The sequence below is a fragment of the Rhipicephalus sanguineus genome, chromosome 1 (genome assembly GCF_013339695.2).
Source record: "Rhipicephalus sanguineus isolate Rsan-2018 chromosome 1, BIME_Rsan_1.4, whole genome shotgun sequence".
Classification (NCBI taxonomy): domain Eukaryota; kingdom Metazoa; phylum Arthropoda; class Arachnida; order Ixodida; family Ixodidae; genus Rhipicephalus; species Rhipicephalus sanguineus.
The window spans coordinates 202,721,562-202,742,926 of NC_051176.1; the positions used below are offsets into that span (position 1 = coordinate 202,721,562).

At 47.1% G+C, this 21,365-nt stretch overlaps 1 protein-coding gene across 4 annotated transcripts in view; it reads left to right on the forward strand.

The window, feature by feature from the left end:
* LOC119405696 (band 7 protein AGAP004871) overlaps positions 1-21,065 on the forward strand; it is a 303,664-nt gene extending 282,599 nt beyond the window's left edge. For all 4 annotated transcript variants that reach the window (XM_049418774.1, XM_037672544.2, XM_037672539.2 and 1 more), the window contains 4 exons: positions 9,462-9,665; positions 11,193-11,248; positions 12,312-12,390; positions 15,411-21,065. In XM_049418774.1, the coding sequence (XP_049274731.1) occupies positions 9,462-9,665; positions 11,193-11,248; positions 12,312-12,390; positions 15,411-15,632 (561 nt within the window). In that variant the 3' untranslated portion in view covers positions 15,633-21,065. The remainder of the gene's footprint in view (positions 1-9,461; positions 9,666-11,192; positions 11,249-12,311; positions 12,391-15,410) is intronic.
* Positions 21,066-21,365: the final 300 nt, after the last annotated feature.

The window sequence follows — 21,365 nt, forward strand, 5'->3', positions numbered from 1 at the left end:
GGAAGAAGTGACACACACAAGGACTGGACTAGCAACTGTGCTTTATTAGCTGACAGCACCTCCCAGAAGAACCACGGCGCACGCGCTAATCACGTAAAACCATGAAGTCAAAACCCAAAACAAGAAAAAGCAGGAGCAGAAATTGGCCTACATAACGGCCAAGAATCTACCGCCAGAGTGACAGAAACTCGCATTCCTTCTGCAGCAATGAAATAGACGTACTGCTTACACAATCATCACGGTGCGTGTTTATATGATAAGCTTCAAGGATTTCGCGCTCCTCCTTGCCCCCCCCCCCCTCTACCTAAAATCTTAACACTGGAAAACAGCGGCACACAACCACAGATCTGGCAGTGGCGGGGAAGATTAGCCCCGTCTGACGTGTTCAACGAATTGTGGTGCTCGCGCAGTCGTTCATTCAAGCATCGGCCAGTTTGGCCGATGTATACTTTTTCGCATGTTAGCGGAATCGCATACACAACATGTTTCGCGCAGGTAGTGTACTTGGTTTTATGCCGAATAGAACACACCGGAGTGCTAGTGTTTCCGCGAGCAACACGTGCACACAGCGCAGAAAGTTTGCAAGGCGCCGAAAAGACAACATCTACGCCCTGTCTCAAAGCGACTTTTTTCACATTGTGGGAAACCTTATGTATGTAAGGCATCACTACAACACTCTTGCGCTGGGAATCAATTGGTTCTGGACGTCTATTCGCCGACCTTTTCACCTTTTGCAGCAGCGTTTCTGCTACAACTGTCAAGACCTGCCTGGGAAAACCCGCTGCTTCCAAGCGCTCAACCTGACAGTCAAAACTCGACTTAACGCAGTGGTGGCAACTCTTCTGCAGTGACTTCATGGTTTTACGTGATTAGCGCATGCGCCGTGGTTCTTCTGGGAGGTGCTGTCAGCTAATAAAGCACAGTTGCTAGTCCAGTCCTTGTGTGTGTCACTTCTTCCCCTTGTCCGGCGTCTTTTTGACTGGTTTTTGCCTCAGCGTCATGTACCAACTGACCCAGACTTCGACCTTATTGCATTATATTTCTTCTTCGCTGGGTACCTTTCTAAATGTGCATTCTTCCGGAAGCCAGGCCATTAAGTGTGTTAGCACCATTGCGTTCATCACCTGCCGAGCCCGCGTTCTGTCCCATTGCATCAAGGTGAACTCGGCCCCAAAGGAGCTTGTTGCTTTCTTCGGGTTATTGGAGCCTTCTTCGGGCCACTGGAAGCGTATGACCAAGATCTGGAAATCAGAGTGCTGGAGACAGGTGCGGTTCTTGCATGATTGTCTTCGAATTTTGTGCCTTTCTGGGCATAGCGACTCCGCTGGCGTCCGTTCCCTGCAAGAACATCGTCGCATGGCAAGCCAAGCTACTGAGGTGTTATGGCATCAATTGCGGCGGTCTTTACCTAGGAAAATTCGGCCACAGGTCCACAGTGACAGCGTTACCTTTCTGGAGGGAGCCTCGGTACCATCAGTTGTGAATGACCTTCTTCAGAAGGGCCCCAAGTTCAGCTTGGAGCCAAGAATCAGCGGGCATGAACTTCTCGCGAGTGTACGTCGTGTAGCTCAGAAGGCTAAGAAGGATGAGCAGCAGCGTGTTTTGTCCGAAGGAGTCGATGCTCTCTGCAAAGGCGTCGACTGTCGACCCAAGAAGAGCTCGGGGGCGCTTCACCGCGTTGTGAATCATTTCGTTGACAACGACCTCACGCTACTTGAAGCGGACAAGGAAGGGGGGTTCGTGGTTCTTCCCACGGGAAGCTTTGGTAAAAAAAAGCCTCGGAAGCCATTGCTAAGAATTTCTTGCCTTCACAACACAAGCCTTCAAAACTGAAGTCCTCTGTGGTCAGCTTCCTAAAGGAGCACAATCTGGTTGCCTTGTCACAGAAGGTGAGTTCTTGCAAAGGCAAATTACTTCGGGTGTTTTTCACCGCAAAAACCCATAAGCCGGATTGCCCGTTGAGGGCTATTGTGACAGAGGCGGACACGTGGCAGAAAGTTGTGGGCCAGTTTCTGCAGCGCTATCTGCGATCCTTGACCTTGCAGGATCCTTACAGTGTAGCGAACTCCTCTGGTGTTGTTGAGCTGCTCAGGAAAGGATTCCCAGGCGCCAATGGTGCGTTCTCTGTTGATATAAAGGACTTGTTTTATAGCATCCCCCATGGTGAACTGTTTTTAGCTGTGCGTGAACTGATTGATCAGAATGGTCCTGTTTCCTTTCAAAATGCCTGTGGGTTGTCCGTTGACGCGTTCCTTGAACTGTTAACTATGTATCTTTCTTCCACGGTCGTGGAATTCAATGGCTCGCAGTTCTTACAGAAAAAAGGAATTTGTATTGGGGCGTGCGTAGCACCGATTCTTTGCCAGATATTTTTAGCCAAGTTTGACAACCTGCTTCAGGGCTCTCTTCATGATTCACGTGTTTGTCATATCTTTAGATATGTTGATGATTTCTTGATCATTTTAAAGCTTTCATCTAATGACACCGTCACACTGGCGGCAAAACAAGTTCTGAGTTACTTCCGAGGTTGCTCCAACGCCCTATCTTTTACTCATGAACTTCCGGTTGACAATTCCATTAGGTTTTTGGACCTTTTGCTTACTTTTAGGGATGATGGACATTTGTGCTGGTGCTTTTCTCCCAGAAGCAAGAAATCCTTGTTACCCTACTCGTCCGCGCACTCAAAAATTGTTAAGAGAGGGATCGCGAGTAACTGCTTCCGTAATGCACTGCAGAAGAGTTGCCACCACTGCGTTAAGCGTTAAGTCGAGTTTTGACTGTCAGGTTGAGCGCTTGGAAGCAGCGGGTTTTCCCAGGCAGGTCTTGACAGCTGTTAGCAGAAACGCTGCTGCAAAAGGTGAAAAGGTCGGCGAATAGACGTCCAGAACCAATTGATTCCCAGCGCAAGAGTGTTGTAGTGATGTCTTACATACATAAGGTTTCCCACAATGTGAAAAAAGTCGCTTTGAGACAGGGCGTAGATGTTGTCTTTTCGGCGCCTTGCAAACTTTCTGCGCTGTGTGCACGTGTTGCTCGCGGAAACACTAGCACTCCGGTGTGTTCTATTCGGCATAAAACCAAGTACACTACCTGCGCGAAACATGTTGTGTATGCGATTCCGCTAACATGCGAAAAAGTATTCATCGGCCAAACTGGCCGATGCTTGAATGAATGACTGCGCGAGCACCACAATTCGTTGAACACGTCAGACGGGGCTAATCTTCCCCGCCACTGCCAGATCTGTGGTTGTGTGCCGCTGTTTTCCAGTGTTAAGATTTTAGGTAGAGGGGGGGGGGGGCAAGGAGGAGCGCGAAATCCTTGAGGCTTATCATATAAACACGCACCGTGATGATTGTGTAAGCAGTACGTCTATTTCATTACTGCAGAAGGAATGCGAGTTCCTGTCACTCTGGCGGTAGATTCTTGGCCGTTATGTAGGCCAATTTCTGCTCCTGCTTTTTCTTGTTTTGGGTTTTGACTTCATGGTTTTACGTGATTAGCGCATGCGCCGTGGTTCTTCTGGGAGGTGCTGTCAGCTAATAAAGCACAGTTGCTAGTCCAGTCCTTGTGTGTGTCACTTCTTCCCCTTGTCCGGCGTCTTTTTGACTGGTTTTTGCCACAACTTGCGCACCGTGCGACGCTTTGTCAGTAGCTCAAGGGTGATACGCGCCAAGCTTGTCGTTCGTAAGTGCTGTCTGCCATTGCCCGATCGTGTTTGCTACCGATATTTCCGACACCACGAATGGGTGACATCTGCTCTTACCAGCTGCTTTAACGTAATAACTTTTTCTTTTACATGCACGGGAGCTCAGGTTATCACAGTTCCAGTCGTGGGTTGATGCAGCGACAAGAGCGAGTTCTTTCTCCTTGGAAAAACATTTCACAAAAACGCTTAGTCTCCAATCTGTCTGGCTATTATTTTCAGTGATTGACCCGGTAACAAACCGTCTTTGGCAAAAGTTCAGTGCAAAACCTGTGTCCGATATATTATTCTTACCTTTCAAAGCAGCACGTGCCAGAATAGTTTGTCGTAAGAAGCCGCTGCAACACAGCGAAAAAATGTTAATAAAAGCAGCGTCAGTGCAGAGACCGTTGCTCTATAATCGACATGTGCCGCGTTAGAGTAGTGATGTGTTCTAGTCAAAGTAAAACGTGTTATACTAGCCGAAATTGATCACACAGCTTGAAATCGCAGTATACGCCGATTGTGTGCATCCACGCAGAAAGTCGACACTTGGCCCATAAACTTTAAAGGCGGCGTAACTTCCCTGAAGTGGGACGTAAAATCCCAACAATTATATTAAACTTCCCTGAAGGATGCCCGGCGATCAGGCCGCGTATACGCCACGCAGTCACGAGTGGAAACAATACACCGAATCAATGACAGGAAAAGTTCAGATGAGTCTATTCTACAATGCAAATGGAATAACTTTTAACGTATTGTGGAATATACAGGAACGTATATATCTTATGCAGATCTGTTCAAGATTGAGCCTCCTCTGAGGCAATAACCTTTCTCGCTAATGCAATGCAGGACTTCACAGTACAGCCGAGAGAATATATTTTCAAAGTAATTTCATCCTGGTGGCCCTTGCACACTAGAATAGCTGCAGGGTCTAGTTAAAGCCATGCTCAAATGATTAAAAACGCTCCCTGAAGGCAAGGTCCGTAAGTTTTGATTGCGGTTAGCTGTTGCTGATCCGAAACAGCTGCGCAAGCACAACGGAAGAACTACAACTTATGGCCAGCTAATCGACGCAGGTAAACAAAACTGTTCAATATAATTGCTGAGCTATGCAAAGAGAACCGATAATGCTTGTCTATAGTATAACCATAAAACACCAGAATCAAAGGCGGGCGCAAATAAACGCCTCAAGGTCGCACGAGCTCTGCTCATCCCAAAAGAAACGAGGAAAGATAAAACATGCAAGAATGGATGCTGTATTCAACGGGGAATAGGAAAACCACGGCGTCAGCGCAAGGATAAATATATGGGAAAGCTATACGCGGAACTAACGGCACGGCAAACACAGGTATGTTTATGGGATCCGCTGGCAGTTTGTCTCTGGCTAAGCGCCGGACGAGAACGTTGTTTATAACGCGGCTCTCTCACTCCTAAACCTTGGCCGAATAAGGCAGCGTTGACCTAGAAAGGTGGCGACAGTTTGCTTTATTCTCTTCTCCGAACGGCGCTTTTTTAATGCGCCGCGGCTGCCCAGGGGGTCTTTCAAATCCTGTTTTATCGTGGCGCGATATGGAGGAGGCGTTGCAAACCGCTGATACGACTTTATGGCGCGTACACCCCGTGCCCACAGCATGGTCACCGCGGGCGACAGTTGCTTTCCCGGCGTGGCTGCGGGGGAGGGCGTGCTAATGTACTCTACTATGACCGGCCACCAGTAAAGCCTGGTTTTCCTCGCTCTGCGCCGAGGCGCCTACTCGGGACCTCCTTTCTTTTTTTTCTCCTTTTTCTTTTCGCCGTTAATTTTTGTTCTCTGGAACAAGCGGTCGATCAAGATGAATGGGGATTAATGTACTGCGAAGGCGAGGCTTGATACGGCGCAACACTGGGACCAGAAAGGCCGTTCGGCAGTCAGCTATACGTATATACGCGGGGCGCTGCGTGGTGGGGCGGACGAGAAAACAACAAAGGCGCCGGGGCTCACGAAGGCCGCGCAAAAGTTCTGGATGGCGAAGCGGAACTCTCCTGGAATGGTGCAGGGTTCGGCGACCTTGTTCTTAACGCCTGGTCGAATGACTGCAGCGTCGTTGCTCCGTTGTGAAGACAAAGCAAATGGGGAGACCAGGCGACTGGTCCAATCCCTCCGGTGCCGCTGCTGCAAAAGCGAGGCTTTATTCGCGCCAGTGCGGTCTCCATCTGAGTGGAACGGGGAGCCCAGTTTCTCTGACTGATTGGAAGGGGCAAACCTTTGTTCTTGCGATGGCCGCTCGCTTTTTGGGGGGCTTCCCTTGCGACGTCTGCGGTTCCATCCGACGGTCGGTGTAGGTGCTCTTGCTCTAAGAAGCGGATGCAGAAGAAGCGCAAGAAACGGGGAGGGTGTCCGTACGGGCGACAAGGCTATAATAATCCCACGCAGCTTCCTAATCGCGCAGTCCCGTAGCGGCATTGTCCCTCGGATGATGGGTCTTCCTGACGGGGCTAGGGCACGCGAACGTGCCAAAGAAAATACGACTCGTGGAAAGAGATAACAGAACAGTCGCGAGAAAGCAGGAAAAGTCGACCACTGCAACTCTTTCGGGAATACAAAGAACAGCAGTGCAGCCACACCATCCGAGGTGTGCAACAGATGGTTAATCCTCTAAGAACGCAGCGCAAGGTTTAGGGCTGGCTCTGGCGCAACATTGGAGATACCACACCAGCACCGTCTTCAGCCTGTTACGCTATGAACCGTGCGCTCATTTTAATAGATTAAATGGCAGACAGATGTCTTCCCCGTGAGACAATCTTATATCCGAATTATCGCTTCGTTGGGTTTCGTCAGTACGGCGGCTTGTGACGCCCGCATGCCCCGTCTCAGAAAATAAAAGGGGTCTAGTTTTGCATGCACCTAATACTCTTAAATAGATTACTTAGAGAGACGTAGCACCCATATTTATACACAATTATACGACAACGGCAGTGTTACAGTAATTCTGATCGATAGAATTATAATAATGTTGCGAACTTCGCGCAGAAGATATTAGACGCCAATAATACTAAAAAGACAAGCGCAGACACGACGAAAGAGATATAAATGCTTTAATAAAGCGGGAGGTTAGCTTGCCCGAACGCCGTCACTGCAGTACTCAATTTACAGATACTCAGCGTAAATCTATACGCTTTACATTCACTCGCATTTTTTAAACTGCATGAGCAAACTGAGAGCCCCAACCACTAAAAAATGCTGAAGGCGCTTTCGTCGTCCGTACAATGTGTAATTACTGTATAATAATATTATAACTGGCTAGACTGTACGATATACCATACCTCCGTAAGAATACTTCAGGGTGATTCTTTTAGAACTGACCTTTTTTATTGGGCCGTAGTTTTATTACAAAGCATCCGATTTTAATGCGGTTCACGGCAAAACATTAAGAAAAGATTAAAATAATGGCCCGTCTTGTTTTTTGATGTGCAACGCTGAGAAAAAAAGAATAAGTAAGAAATAACGAAAACCGCGAAAGGCTATACAAGGAGGGATGGCTTGCGCCTATAAAACGGTGTTAAAAACTCCATGCCATGCGGCATACCAAACGTGACAACTAAAGATTCGTAAAGGTTATAAAGGTTATAAAGGGCTATAATCACTTACCCTACAGCAGGTGTTGAAAATGGCCACCCTCCTAGCGTAGGCATAACCGAACTCGCCGCTACATTTTGGCTGCAACACTCCGTAATGTGTCGGCAGTGATGTTTGCAATTTTCTTAATACTTATTTTAGGCGTCGCACAACAAAAAATGGGAAAGGCCAATAACATTTCATCCTTCCTGAACCTTTTGCCGCAAACTGCATTAAACTCGAATACTTTGTAACAAAATTACAGGCCAATGAAATAGGCCAGCTCTATAAGAATCACCTTGCATGTGTCTCAGTGCCTTCAATTGCTTGCGTCCTATTGCAAAAGCTCCGAAACATACACTTGACCTTGGACGCAAATTCGCCTGAGTTCGTCATCTCAGCGGCGCATTTGTTTCACTTTTTATCATAATTATTCGACCATTGAACCATCTTCAATTCTGGAGACAATGCAGTTGCCATCATAGCCAACTACCTCCATCTAAACCAGCTAAAGAAACGTCATCGCCATTATGCGCTGTTTATATTTTGACGAATAATGGCGCATTTGAGCGCGAGTCTTTCTGTTCGCCGAAGAGCATTGCTTGGCGTCGATTTTATATATCTATATATTGAACCCAGTGCACAGAACTGTCATATACTGAAAGCGTCATGGAACGAGAGGCCAAAATTGACCGTTATGAGGAAGCTCAGCAAGTTTGAGAATACTGAAACATATGTAGCGTTTGTTTTTTCTAAAAGAGTCAAGTCCTCTCTAAGTGACACTGAGAAAAACGAATTGTTTGGTACTGTCAATATGGTCGTGCCTACTCCAGCAATTTTTTGCCAGTGTGCTCCTATCACCAAAATACTTCCAACCTATATTGCACCTAAAATCTATGTAGCCTACTATCGTCGGTATACAGGAGTAAAATTTGGATTTGCCTCTTATAGATTGGAACATTTCATTTGGACTTGAATTGGCTACGCAGCAGCAGTCTCAGTGGCAGCGAATGTATGATATAGCAATATTTTATGACAAAATTAACCTACTCCTTGTGCTTTCACGATGTCATTGCACGTTAAAGAAAACCAGATGGTCAAAATTTCCGGAGCCCTCCACTACGGCGTCTCTCATAATCCTATCGCGGTTTTGGGACGTAAAACCCCAGATAATATTATTATTACTTGTGCTTTCATCGCTGTCATCCTTTCTTGCATGAGCGTAATGGCGATGACTTGAGTTGCAGAGTGAGTGACCCTTCCTGGCAACAGGTGCACTGTCCTGGACTGTCGGTAGCGTTTTCTTGTTCCTGGCATCTATTGAAGACCTCCTAAAATGCTTGAGCTCTTCTTCCTCTTCTTCTTCTCCTTCTTAGCTGGTTTTTTGGTCTTCTTCTTCAGCAAATAGATAGGTGCCCAATAAATTAAGTTCTATTGTCTTCCAGTTCAAGTATACCGCCTTAGAGCGAAAGAAGGGCACGATATTTTGACGCAAAACTTGAAAAGAAACACTATCAGACATGCAGGAGTATAGGAAAGTCGGCCTCTCACTCTTTCCATTCGAGTTTTGCCCTACAGTATAACGTCTTTCAGTAAGTACTATAATTCGCCCAAGAAAAAGCAACTCTGGAGCGAAAACACAATAACAGAATAACTAGGTCAGAAGTGAAATAGATTGGATGCGGCCATGTTGGTTGTTTTGGTCGCGATTGTTGGCGCAGTGCTGGTTTAGCAGATGTGGCTCAGTTTGATTCAAACAGGGGCAAGATTTGGCTCATTTTCGATTGGAAACTGCTGTTTTTAGTCCACGTTAGAGTCAGGAGTTACCCCACCTTGATTACAAACACTTTAAATGTGAAAGAAACTTAAGCGTGCTTCACGTTCCCATTAAATTTGGTCCAGTTTCGGTTTCTAAATTTGGCTCTTTTACACAAAGGAAATGCCACACCTATCTTGCGCTGTAAATGTAGCCGCCTCAAGGGGCTCTCAAGCAAGAAACAATGATTTGATCAAATTATAGTCCCCCGTGTCCCCTTTGGTCCATGTAAACATTGATCGAACTCCGAACGGTGCCTCTCGAATGATAGGCACTCCATATGATCATTCAATTGTTCGAGAAAGCTTTATGTTCACTCGATGACCTGCACTGCAGCCTGAAAACCCATGTCCCATTCGTTGCAGGTGCTGACCAAGGACTCTGTGACCGTGTCGGTGGACGCAGTCGTGTACTACCGGGTGCACAATGCGGCGGTGTCCGTCGCCAACGTGGAGAACGCCCACCACAGCACCCGCCTGCTCGCACAGACCACGCTGCGCAATATTCTGGGCACCCGGAACCTGCACGAGATTCTCGCCGACAGGGAGCAGATATCCAATGCAATGCAGGCAAGGCTCGAGCCTCGAGGATGTAGATACAGATTTCGCCGGGTGGTCGCGCGAAGTGGGTGCAACGTGCGCTTTGTGCTACTCTGTTTTCACTGCTGTGAACTCCAAGAGAAGTTTGCACGGTATTACTGTCTACGCGTTCCCAAATGATAATCGTTATCTGTCGTGTTTCCGCTCCCTTTCGTTAAAACGCCGCACTCGTAGCTTTCATGTGACAAATGCTATGCCACGCTGATAACGCTCATGCCGTTCTTGACCCGAATGCACACAGCGCGCAGCGGTAAAGAAAGGGCAGACACGCAATATGGATACAGTTCTTGTATGTGACCAAGTTAAGCATCGTTGGGTGCAGGGTTTTCTCAGTGTGTGGACTCTAGGTCTATGAGTGATGAAAATTGTCTTAAAGCGCGTGATTAAGATGGGAAAAGTAACAATATCAAATATCGGGTCACAATGTAACACTCAGGCGTGACATCGAAGAAATTTTCGGCGGACGCCACGCATTGTAGGAATCGATGTCATGCGAAGCGCTGAGCGAGGAGCTGCCGGTGCCACATTGTTTGGCTTTTCGGCAAGCTAGCGTTAATAGGTGGATCGACGTCTTTGCGTAAATTGAGTACTTGTTTGCATACCGGGAGTTCGCCAGACACGTCGACTACACTGTATAACGTCTAAAGCTCCGACTTAGCGTCGGCCCTCACATCAAACGCAGCCGTCAGTTTCACGTTACTGTGCGATGGTGTGCATATCATTAGCACCGTTCGTGGACTCATTCGTGTGGGGTTGAGCAGCTCTAGATAAACGTAAGTTCAAGCGCATTCACGCTGTCACTTCGAAGCTACGTTGCAAGGGGGGGGGGGGGGGGGGGGAATGCCCATAATGCACGCCATGGCTTTTTAAACGTCTGCAGAATAACATGCTCTAAGACTAGTCTTTGAAGAGAGTGCAGGACTCTTTATTGCTTTAAACTTAACGTGAAATTCTTGCCACGTTGGCCTGAAAACAGACAAGCTAATGTTGCGTTTTGGGTGTGCTCATCGGTTTCACAGTGAGCACCACGCTTGATTTTTTTTTTTAGCTGCCACTTCTTTGCAGCCTTATTTAGCTAGTGAGAGCTGGTCAAGCAGCTTTATAGAGCAGGTTTTGCTCTCGTCATCTACCATGTACAAAACGCGACAATAATGATTGTATTGACTTTAATATTTGATGAAATGATGCGCGCACAAGGACACACACAAACAAAGGCCGTCGCCCATTCTGCACATGTTGCTTATGCTATTAATCAACAATAGAAAACCTTGCAAGCATTGCAAGCAAGGGCACTAATAATCAAATAACGCATTCATATTTCCGTAGCTTCTGCTTCTGCGTGCGGAAAGCCGCATCGTTCTTGGCCACTGCAGGATCATTCTGACATGTACTGTTAGCCATCATCTCCCTGTCTTGTAATTAACGAAACATGATGTCGCGTTGGCGAGGCTGAGACTTTTCCTCCTCCTGAAACCATCATTTTGTTCTCTTGTGCAGAGCGCCCTGGACGAATGCACCGATGCTTGGGGCATAAAGGTAGAGCGGGTGGAAATGTGAGTCGTTTCTTCGAAAGCCGAACTATTCTATTTTCTACGTGCGATCAGTGAAATGCTTTTTGCCGGCTGTTGGCATGGCTGTAGTGTCCAGTTCTTTTTTTTTGTACCTTTCTTTGTGTTAAGTGATGACCGTCAAGGCTTAGTGCGTTGCGCACCTATATGCAGTCACTTTATGTGCAGCTTTGGCACCGGCGTAGAGAGGAGGGGAGGGGGGGAGGTTCAATTAATCCCCCCCCCTCGAAAATTTTCAATTTTGCATGTGTATATATACAGGCACACATACAAACGCACGCACGAACATACGTAAAGTATAATTAAGCCCCCCCCCCCCCCCTCCCCGAATAACATTTCTGGTTACGCTACTGAGCTTTAGTGTGAGCCAGTGGCGTAGCATCGTGAAATATAAGGTGGCGTGCGCCACAACGCAGCGCAGGTCAATTTACGCCTTCACAGCGGAACTCGATAAGTGCCGAATTCTCATGTGTCGTTTTTGTTATGTGTTGCACTCGTGTATACAATATCTTTCTCTCGAGTTCTGGTCTAATAATAGCGCAATACGTGCCGTCTCGTCTATACTGCTTTTTTATGCTGTCACCTTTTCTCGTGTGAACATAATGCATAATAATTTTAAAACTGAAAGCAATTTTGAGAAGTCTATTGCGACGGAATAAAGCGGCGGTTTTGCGTATTTTAATTCACTTTGCTATTTTTTTATTGCGCGCTTCATATGTCGGTAGACACGAGAAAAAAGGTAGGATTCCCTTGTGCCACTTTTTGCTTTCCAGCTTGCATTTCTAAATGCAGCAGAAGGTAGGCGAATATAAGTGCTGTATAGCGCTCAGTGCGAGCTAGAGCGCGTTGTAGCTCACAGTAAGCTCGATAGTATGTAGTAAACGGCATAAGATGTATGCCCCTAATGCTTTTGATTGGGCGCTTCAGTTCAGCAGCAGAATGAGTATTATTTCGTCTTGATACTCGGTTGGTGTCCCGCTACACTGTTCGTTATTTAGTCTTTCTTTCTCCACTCAATGTACTTATGCTTTGTTTTGCAAATCTGCAGCAAGGACGTGCGTTTACCGGTTCAACTGCAGAGAGCCATGGCCGCCGAAGCTGAGGCTGCCAGAGAAGCACGAGCAAAGGTAAAGGCCCTTCTTTTTTCGTCCAAACGATCATATATACGTGTCCTAGCGAGCACAGCCAGCACGAAAAGGGTCTCGAAAGTTTCCCACGTGCAACAAGGTCAAGCGGGGACGGAGCTTTTTGCCTGCGCTTCGGGCCGGTCGTCGCACGCACGCTTTCAACATCCCTATAGGCGCTCCGTATAGCTCCCTGAAATGACGCTGACGTGACGACAAAGGTTTATGACGGTGTTCCCGCTCGATCTGCTTTGGGAATCCTCTCCAGACAAGAGGAGTCTGGGGATTCTCTTTTGCGCCATCGCGACTGGGCCTCGTTCCCGTCCGACCTGACAAACTCGACGACAGGGCCCACCCCGGAAGGCGCCCATTCCCATGCAAAACGCCTGGCCCTCTCGGGGGCGACCATTTGAACGGCTTTTTCTTAACGTGACTGCGCTTCCTAATGGTTTTCTTCGGAGCGCCGCAAAGCTCCGGGCCGGCGCGCGCGAACGTGCCGTCCGCTGCCGCGGATGGTCGCGCACACGCCTTGGACCCGCGCGACACCTCCCCCTCCCGCACACGCACACACACCCTTCGCAGCAGTCGAGATTTGTCCATCGTTAGGCCTAATGAAGTTGTCCGCCGGCTGTTAGCGGCTTGCAGCCTCTAGAATGCTATTATTGGTTTCCATTTCGGCGTTTCCTCCTCCTTCGGTTGATACGGCAAAATAGCGCGCCGAGGAGCTACTTCCGAACGTGCTAATGCGGCTGGCTGCCGCCCGGGCAATCAGCGCGCTTCGTAACTGCTTTCGGAGAGGCCTAACAAGCTTCGCAGCGCGGGAATGGGCCTGTCGCATTTCTTTCGAGCTGGGAACGGCCGCCGGAGGGACGGCTGGTCCGACAAATTGCTTCACCGAGTGCTTGTTGCCGTTCGGAATTCATAACAGAAACAAATGGCCCACTGTTATCGCCTCGCCGCCGGAAAGACGGCGGGGTAACACGTGGCCGCTCTCCTCCGCCTCACCCTTTTATATGCGCCCGTTTACTTTTGCCTGATCCGCCCTGAACGGCGTGGTCGCTGCCAACCGGAGAGAAGCCGTTGCCGGCACCCCTCAACGGCCTGCGCAACTGAGCTCCTTTGCCAGGCCACGTGGCACTCCTTTATTTATTAGCCCAACCGGCCGCGCACCTCCGAGTCTTCTTTTTTCTTTTTCTCTCCTGCTGTGATATACTGCTAGACACTTATCACTAAAGCCCCTACAGAGACTCAGTAGATTAGTGCAATTAATATTATTTTTCAGCCATTGATTAAAAAATCAATAATAGTTTAGTCTTCGCAGCGTTCTCAATGTCGGGTCTGTCTATTCTGCAGGTGTGTACGCCCTGCTTGACGCCAAGATTAACGGTTTCTCTAAAGTGCGATTAAACCCGTCCTTTGGCCATTCGGCGCCTTTTGGCGGCACCTTGTGTACCTTAGGACTTCTGTGTATGCCGAAAATGTTCAGTGATTTATTTTTAATCCCGTGCGAGCTATAGTCGTTCTGGCATCGGTGCATTTCTCAAGTGCTTTACACAAGCTTTCCACAGCCACATTAGTTTACTTGATGACAGTTAGCGAATGAATGTAGTCTCATGACCTATGCTCTTTATGAGAGCGTAAATGCGTATAAATCATGACAGTCGTGTTTGCTACACGAAAAGTAATACAGTTCTATGTCTGCTTAATGACACGTGTCAATCCTTGGTACATATAACGCCAATCTATTAAAGCTTTCGACTGGAAAAAATGAATGTGTGAGCAAGAGCAACCTACGCCACCTGCCACAGCTGGCATTTCTTATCCATTATTTTTGGGGCTTTGCAGCGCTATTCTTAATGACTCCCCCACCAAAAGTCATGAAGGATAGCTGAGGCGTCACTTCATGTTGAAGAACGTGTAGGTTGAGGAACACGCTGGAACCATAGCAGTAGTCATCTCTTTTGCGCATGCTCACATTGACTCTTGTTTGTACTAAGAATTTACACTTAACGATGCAGGAATACAAGAAAAAATCTTCTTGGTTTTCAATTACGTCATTGATGCACATGCAGCCTAATTATGCATAGCGTTCTACAAATTTTGCTGCACTCGATGCATGACTGGAGAAAGTGCATAGCATAGCCGCCCTCCTAATGAGGCGTTTATAACTGTATAACATTCAAAGCCACTGTTTGACAATTCTTGATTCATGGTAATTCCTGTGACGATATATTTTCAGCGTCTACAGGGGGCTTTCAGGTTAAAGCGGTTTTTTTTTTTTCAAGATAATGCTTCCTACAAAGTTTGCATGGGCACTGTGTAAGAACAATATCATAGAGCTGGGCTTGTGGGGCTACTCTTAGATCGACGAACTCAGAAATAATTTATGTTTATTTATTTGTGATTCGTGTGTTCTTCCGCTTGTGTGTTCGGTGTTTTGAAAACCAGAAAGTGTGTACTGGCAGTGGCCAAAAGAACGGATCACTGGTTTTTCTTTCTGGTGAAATATGGCGGAAGTTCGCAAGAATGAAAATTAAGTGAATCATGCAAATTACGTAATGTCGTTTACCTAACGGCCGCCGGTTGTAGCGAGTAGGCACATCGTCTTTTTCTGATGTATCGGATTCGTTTCATTAGAACCAGCCTGCTTCTTATTCTTGGTTCTAACAAAAATAAAATAAAGAAGGAAGCGCGACAGGCTTTGCGAAATAACATAGGTAACAGCTGGCCTTCCGTATTTATTGACAGATTAGTTCGACGCCTTGGCAAAGCAGTAGCATGCACTCTCGACCCGTATCGGTAATACGCAAGAAGGCCTAGTATAGGAGCAGGCGCACCGTCCACTCTTTATGATGGACGAGTTGATAGTGGTGGCGGCCGGCTAATGGCAAACAGTTCTTACAAAAGGACAGCCCTCCGAATGCAGCCTCTTGTCGGCTGCTTGTAGCGGTCGGTTGCCAAATAAAGGGGGGGGGGGACAAAGAAGAGGCTCACAAAGCGTCCTGCCTTTTCTGTGTGCGCAGTTGATTGCCGCCGAAGGAGAGCAGAAGTCGTCTCGAGCTCTGAAAGAGGCCGCGGACGTGATGTCCCTAAGCCCGGCAGCCCTGCAGCTGCGCTACCTTCAGACACTGAATACCATTTCCGCCGAGAAGAATTCCACCATCATCTTCCCGCTGCCCATAGATTTCCTCGCCTGCTTCATGCCTGACAAGAAGAAGCACCGCGCCATGGATGCGGACCCGTAGTGGTCCCGGCGTTCGTTCGAATCGACCGAGAGGGAGAGCTTTGTCAACGCGTCGAACCGGTTCGTATAGCCTACTGATGGCGGCTATAAAAGGTCGGGCCTGAGGTGCCCGCCACTTGTATCCTCCCAGCGAGTGTGGGGAGCAGTGCACCGACGTTTGTTACGCTGTTGTTGCTGCACGTGTGCTTGAAAGAAAAGTTACAGGGAAGCACGTTGGTACACATTGTTTGACGAAGAGAGACATGTTGTTACATGACGAAACATGCTGTTAAAGTGTGCGTGATCTGTTGATTGTTTACGGGCATTTATACGGGCAGTTATATGCATTCGCTCTCATGTGTTCACATGGCGCAGGTTATGTGAGCGGAAGTTGTTTTTCGGTGGTGCTGGCGGAAACCACATTTGTTTTCAGAGATCTCTTCGTTGCCCAGTTGAAAAATTTAGGGCGCGACGCCCGCATGCTTCATTGCTAAAAAAAATCATGTTTTAATGCATGCGGGCGTGTTTCTAGATGCAAAAGCTGAGATAGCTTGCGATGCACTTTATACCGATTACAATTCGTCACCTTCTTATTGAATGAATTAAAACGTCGAGTTACAATGGAAATTAAATGAAGAAGTTGTAACAAACGTACAGGTCTGCTGTCGAATGATGTGAGCGAAAATATAAAATCAAGTCAAGCAAAGGACCGCGAAAAACTTGGTCCTTTATATTTCGCTGAACAGGATGTGGAGCTTTTCGACGAATAAAAATGCGTAATATGGCTGGCAACATTTGTTAATGCGATGCAATGCATTTCAAGCAGAGACAAAAAGCACTGTTAAGAGAACTAAAAGGCTCCACTATCCATAAGGACCATTAACATAAGGCTTTCGTTTAATAAGTCTGAAGCAACCCCACAGTATTTTGAGATGGTAACTTAAACAGTTTCACATTCACGCTAACACAGCTGTGTTCGTTCAGGAAGCTGAAACGAATGCAAATGCCGCGACATAGATTGCAAAAATTATTTTTCATTGTTCATACGTTCAGGCCAAAATAATTTACCTTGAACTCTAGCAACGAGTTCCGGTAAAAATACGGCAGCACCCGCGCCTCAGGTAAGACGCCGCCATAGGATGCCGTAGCAAAATATACATCGTTAAAATTTGATGGTTGACTTGTCACCGGTGATCCATCCGTGTCTTTCTCTTCGAAGCACTTTCGTTGCAGCAACGTTATCCGCTCGCTTGGCCTGTTGTGTCATCATAAGAGCAGGTGCACACTTTGTCGCCACTTGCATGCATGAGCGCACCGCACACACACATACACTGCCCGTGTGCAGCACCGCCTTGGGGCGCGGAGAGATGGCCGATGATGACTGTCACGCAAGAAGCATCCCGAAGGAAGTTTAGCTCTGGAGTTCGTGGGAAGACGGGGAAGGCTGAGGGGCGTGTAGGTAATTAAAAAAAGGTCGGGGAAAGCTCCCCTCCCGCCCCCTTCCGCTGAAGGTAACGTCCGGCTGCTGATACTGGAGCCCATATTTCCGGGCTGCTCCGCGAGCGTTTCCGCAAAGACGGCGGCAGCGGTGAGTGCCATCCGAGCCCCTCCGTGGTTGGCGAGGCCAGTTGGATAAAGCCGAGCCCTTGAACGCACGCGCAGTTTTCCCCTCTGGGCGTAAGCGGCGGGCGCGCTGTTAGGTGTGCGCTTGCCGCGCCTGCCCGTCAGCACTGCCAGACTGGTCACCACACACTCCTATAACGCTCTCGCACGTCTGGGCGCCATAGGCCGAGCAAAAAGTCCTAAACTGTTATCGCTGCAATGAGAAGATACCTACCTCGTGTGACATTATGATGTCAGGGTACGCTTTGAGACAATGCCTGTCAGCTAGAGAGAATAAACGTTTCTGAACTCTGATTGTGAGGCTTTACTATGCCCACCTTGCAAATCAGCCGAAGAATCTGATCGTTGCTTCCTATGTCCACAACGTAAAGACGAAGCTTGCGTGTTCAAAAGGCATTCAGTACCGCTAGTTGTCTTGCAGTGTCTCGAAATCACAGCGCCATGTCAAACTAAATTGTCTCAAGACGTAAGCACCTTACTCGACAAGACGTATTCAGCTCAAAGTGATATTTAAATTCCATAGTATTCACAGGCAGGGATGTTCAGAAACTTCATTTAGAGTTTTGCGAGTGTGTGCCAGAATCCAACAGCTTTGCTAGAACCGTTTGTTTGCATTTCCTCGCAGCTGGTATGGTAAGTGTACATTTTACGGAAAGCAAACAATGCGCATTTATCAAAAGAATTAAACCTTTCTTTCCGCCAAGTGAAATGATATTGAGAGAACGGTGCGACCATTCTGGCAGCGTTGGCCTTTACCTAACTTTCACTGTCCTCTGCTGCCCATCGTCCAGAAAGGGAAGGCTCCTTTACACAGCTTACAATACGACGTGTCGTGCATACCGCACTGCCACCGACTGAGTGCAATGTCTTTTTCTATGAAATGTTACACGAGTGCAAAACTGATTACACGTGCGGCGCAATGAACTCTTGAGTTACTGGCAACCGCGGGCAATCTGCACGTAATACCCATTAACGAGATGGTCGTGACAAAAACGATCGGGCAACTTATTTGCTAAGGCAAAATCAGAGTGTATAGCGAGTGTTGGCGATAGTTATTCATCGACCTTATTAGCGGCCTATGGCGGGCTTTCGGTTATTAAATATGTTTTCTTGCTAAAGTGTTTTCGAATACGAGAAAAAAAATGATAATCGAAAAACTGCCCGTAATACACTCCATGCAACGCGGGCATCGTACTGGACCGACCGTCTCTTGAGTTAATCAGGCCGCACGCCTTTTCACTTTATATAAATGTGAGGCCAGTATAATAGTTATTTTTCATGAGATCAGCTGATATTCGAAAACTCCCGTGGTAAACGATACAAATTGATGCAACGTATCGAGCAAGTTGTCGCGCGACGCCACTGATTCAAGTTTGAGCGAATGAAAAGCACAAACTGCCTGCTACTTGCAACACCATCTAGGAGCAAAGGAACGTGCCATGCGTGCCAGGAAGCAATTTTGTTTCGCTGCTTCCCCGCAGCAGTCGTCGAATTCTGACGGTCCTGCGACGAGCGAGCGTTCACATCCGACGCGATCGCGCGCACCGCATGCGCCCTCCGACTCCAGGATTTTTTTTTTCCTGCGTTGTCTTCATAGCTGCAAGAATCGCGATCGTGTATACCTCAACGATTGACGCGATGTATAAACTCTACCGGTAGGGGAGGACGTGAGAGAAAACAAAACAATAATAACCACACGCGATAACTTTCGTAGCCGAACGCGTGAAGTAACTTTTGTAAACTTATAGCGTTTAGATATGAGGTTATACCTCCGAGAGATAATCCAGTAGGCCTAGATCGATCTGTTGCTGTCGCAGTACGTTAATTTGTTCGACCATGTAGAACGATCTGAAATGGAAATGCTTTCCGCACTACTGAAAATGCTGGCCACGTCTAGAAGAACGTGGTCATTTTTTTCTTTTATTCGTGCGTGCAGGACGAGCTGTCGCGTTGATTTACCGATGCTAAAGGCGCCTCAACTATCTGAGCTTGCATTACTCTCCTTCCGGTTTGCACGGCTACTGTCAGGGACCTTTTATTAAAACTTTGAAGCACAGTCATTTCAATGACCTACAAATCCGTTCTAGTTCGACGTGTCGGTTAATCTGTGGAGGTCCCAGTCGCTCCAAAACGGAACACACGTAAAGGGTGGCTGTGCAGCGTCGACATTAATGCGTCTCTCCACCAGGCGTCGGTTCCGAACGACGGTTCACCAATACTTCGCTAAAACTGGTATTAAATTACGGGGCTGCATTATTAGTGACAGCTTGAGCCCTGCACGATAGTGGTGTTCAAGGCCAATTGTTACATCACTCGCTGACGTAGGTTACTTCCCGTCTCAAGAATGGGCACTCTGCTCCACCGGTGGACGCTGAAAATGATGCAATAGTAAAAAAAAAAAAAAAACGCGTATTCAAAGTATCGCATTCTTACCTACATATAAAAACGTAGTGTTGTCAAGGTTTGTCGAACGTCAAGGTTCTCTTCGTTCCTATTAACCCGACATCGTACCTTATATAGGCTTGGACAGCAAGAATAAGAAAAAAATATGTTTTATTATTTCGGTGGGTAAGTGTTCTTTTAGCGCTTTTTGTTTTTTTGTCTTGCTATTGATGTATGGCTCGTTCTTCATTACTGCAAACTTTTGTATAAATCCGCACGACCACAATATTTATCAGCTCACAGCTTCATATATTTATTTGGCAGATTACCTAGTTTACGCAGCCAGCTAGAGACGTAAATATAGAAGTATGAGACAACAAATAACCCGTGACGGCAGGTTCCCTAATACATTACGCAGTAGCGACAGTTTTTGTGACGCGCGTGTCTGTCTGTAATGAGAGCACGGATATTTCTCTGATTGTCTGTAGTTTGTAAGTATATCTACCTGCTTGTCATATTGCACGTAAGCAGCTTATTACAATGCGCATGGGAAAACAACAATTAAAATAAGTCTAACAGTTTCTATAGGCAAAGTCGCTGGTAACTTTGAAAAGTATTTTTGTAGTCCAACATATCCATGAATTAACCTGACTGCATTTATTCCGCGTTTCTTAGCCGATACTATTAAAAATGGAAGCATCGAAAATGTTCCAGCGTTAGCTGCGATGAAATATTTCCTTCAAGAGGAGTATTGCGCACGAACCAAAAAAATATTCTAAGATCACGAAATTCTGTAATCTGGCTACGAATGGTCGGTTGTCGGCTCTGCACGGAAAGCTTGTTTTGAGCTTCTATTCTATAACTTCATTTACCGGAGAAAGAAAGCTGAGTATTATAGAAAATAGGTCAACACAAGCAGGAATCTGCCGTTGCATCCAGGTACGATCCCCAAATAATTCGTCCTAATTCACTCCAGGAGTGACAACAGCTTCAAATTGACGCGGAAGTGTGTTCGTGCGACATCATGTAAAAATAATAAGACAGAAAAAAAAGAACGACGGAGTACCAGGAAAGTTACGCTATACCTAGATGGTGTGCATCATTGTCGTTTGTGTGAGATACGCGTATACACGCAACAAAGACAGTATGCGCAACTGTACATACAGATGGCACCACATCGACATCGTTCACTTTTATTGATATGCAAGTAGAGCTACGCCCTCTGTGTGGAAAGAGGAGAGTAGCGGTGAGGACGTTCCTCTTTCCTTTGCCTGATTCCTGCGCTTCGGAGACATTCCTGTGCAGCGTTAACTGTGTAGCGTCAGCTTCTGCTGTTTATCCTGTATACGTGTTGTTTGCATTTGACGATGTACGCATCCCTCCTTGCCCGAGTGTCTGCTTATGTACAATGTTTATAGACATGGACAATAAATTCAAGTTTGATTCTGTGGTCCTCGTGGTTGTGAACTTTCGGCGTCTCGTTGGCCGATGCGCGAGCGTACAGCGATTCTTGCCGTGCGTGCTGGATCTTCCACGCAATGAACCACTCCCTGAAGTTGAAGTTATACTGCACTGTTGGGGTGGCGGCGTGCGTTCTATGTACTGAAAAAAAAAATCACGAACATTTCGACCGCGTCATCTACAATTCAATATAACGTTTAAAAGAGTTGACTGTTGGGCGAGTTGGTGTTTTGACATAGAAACCATCGTCGGTAGTGCGACAAGACAGGACACACAGTGTGTCCTGTGT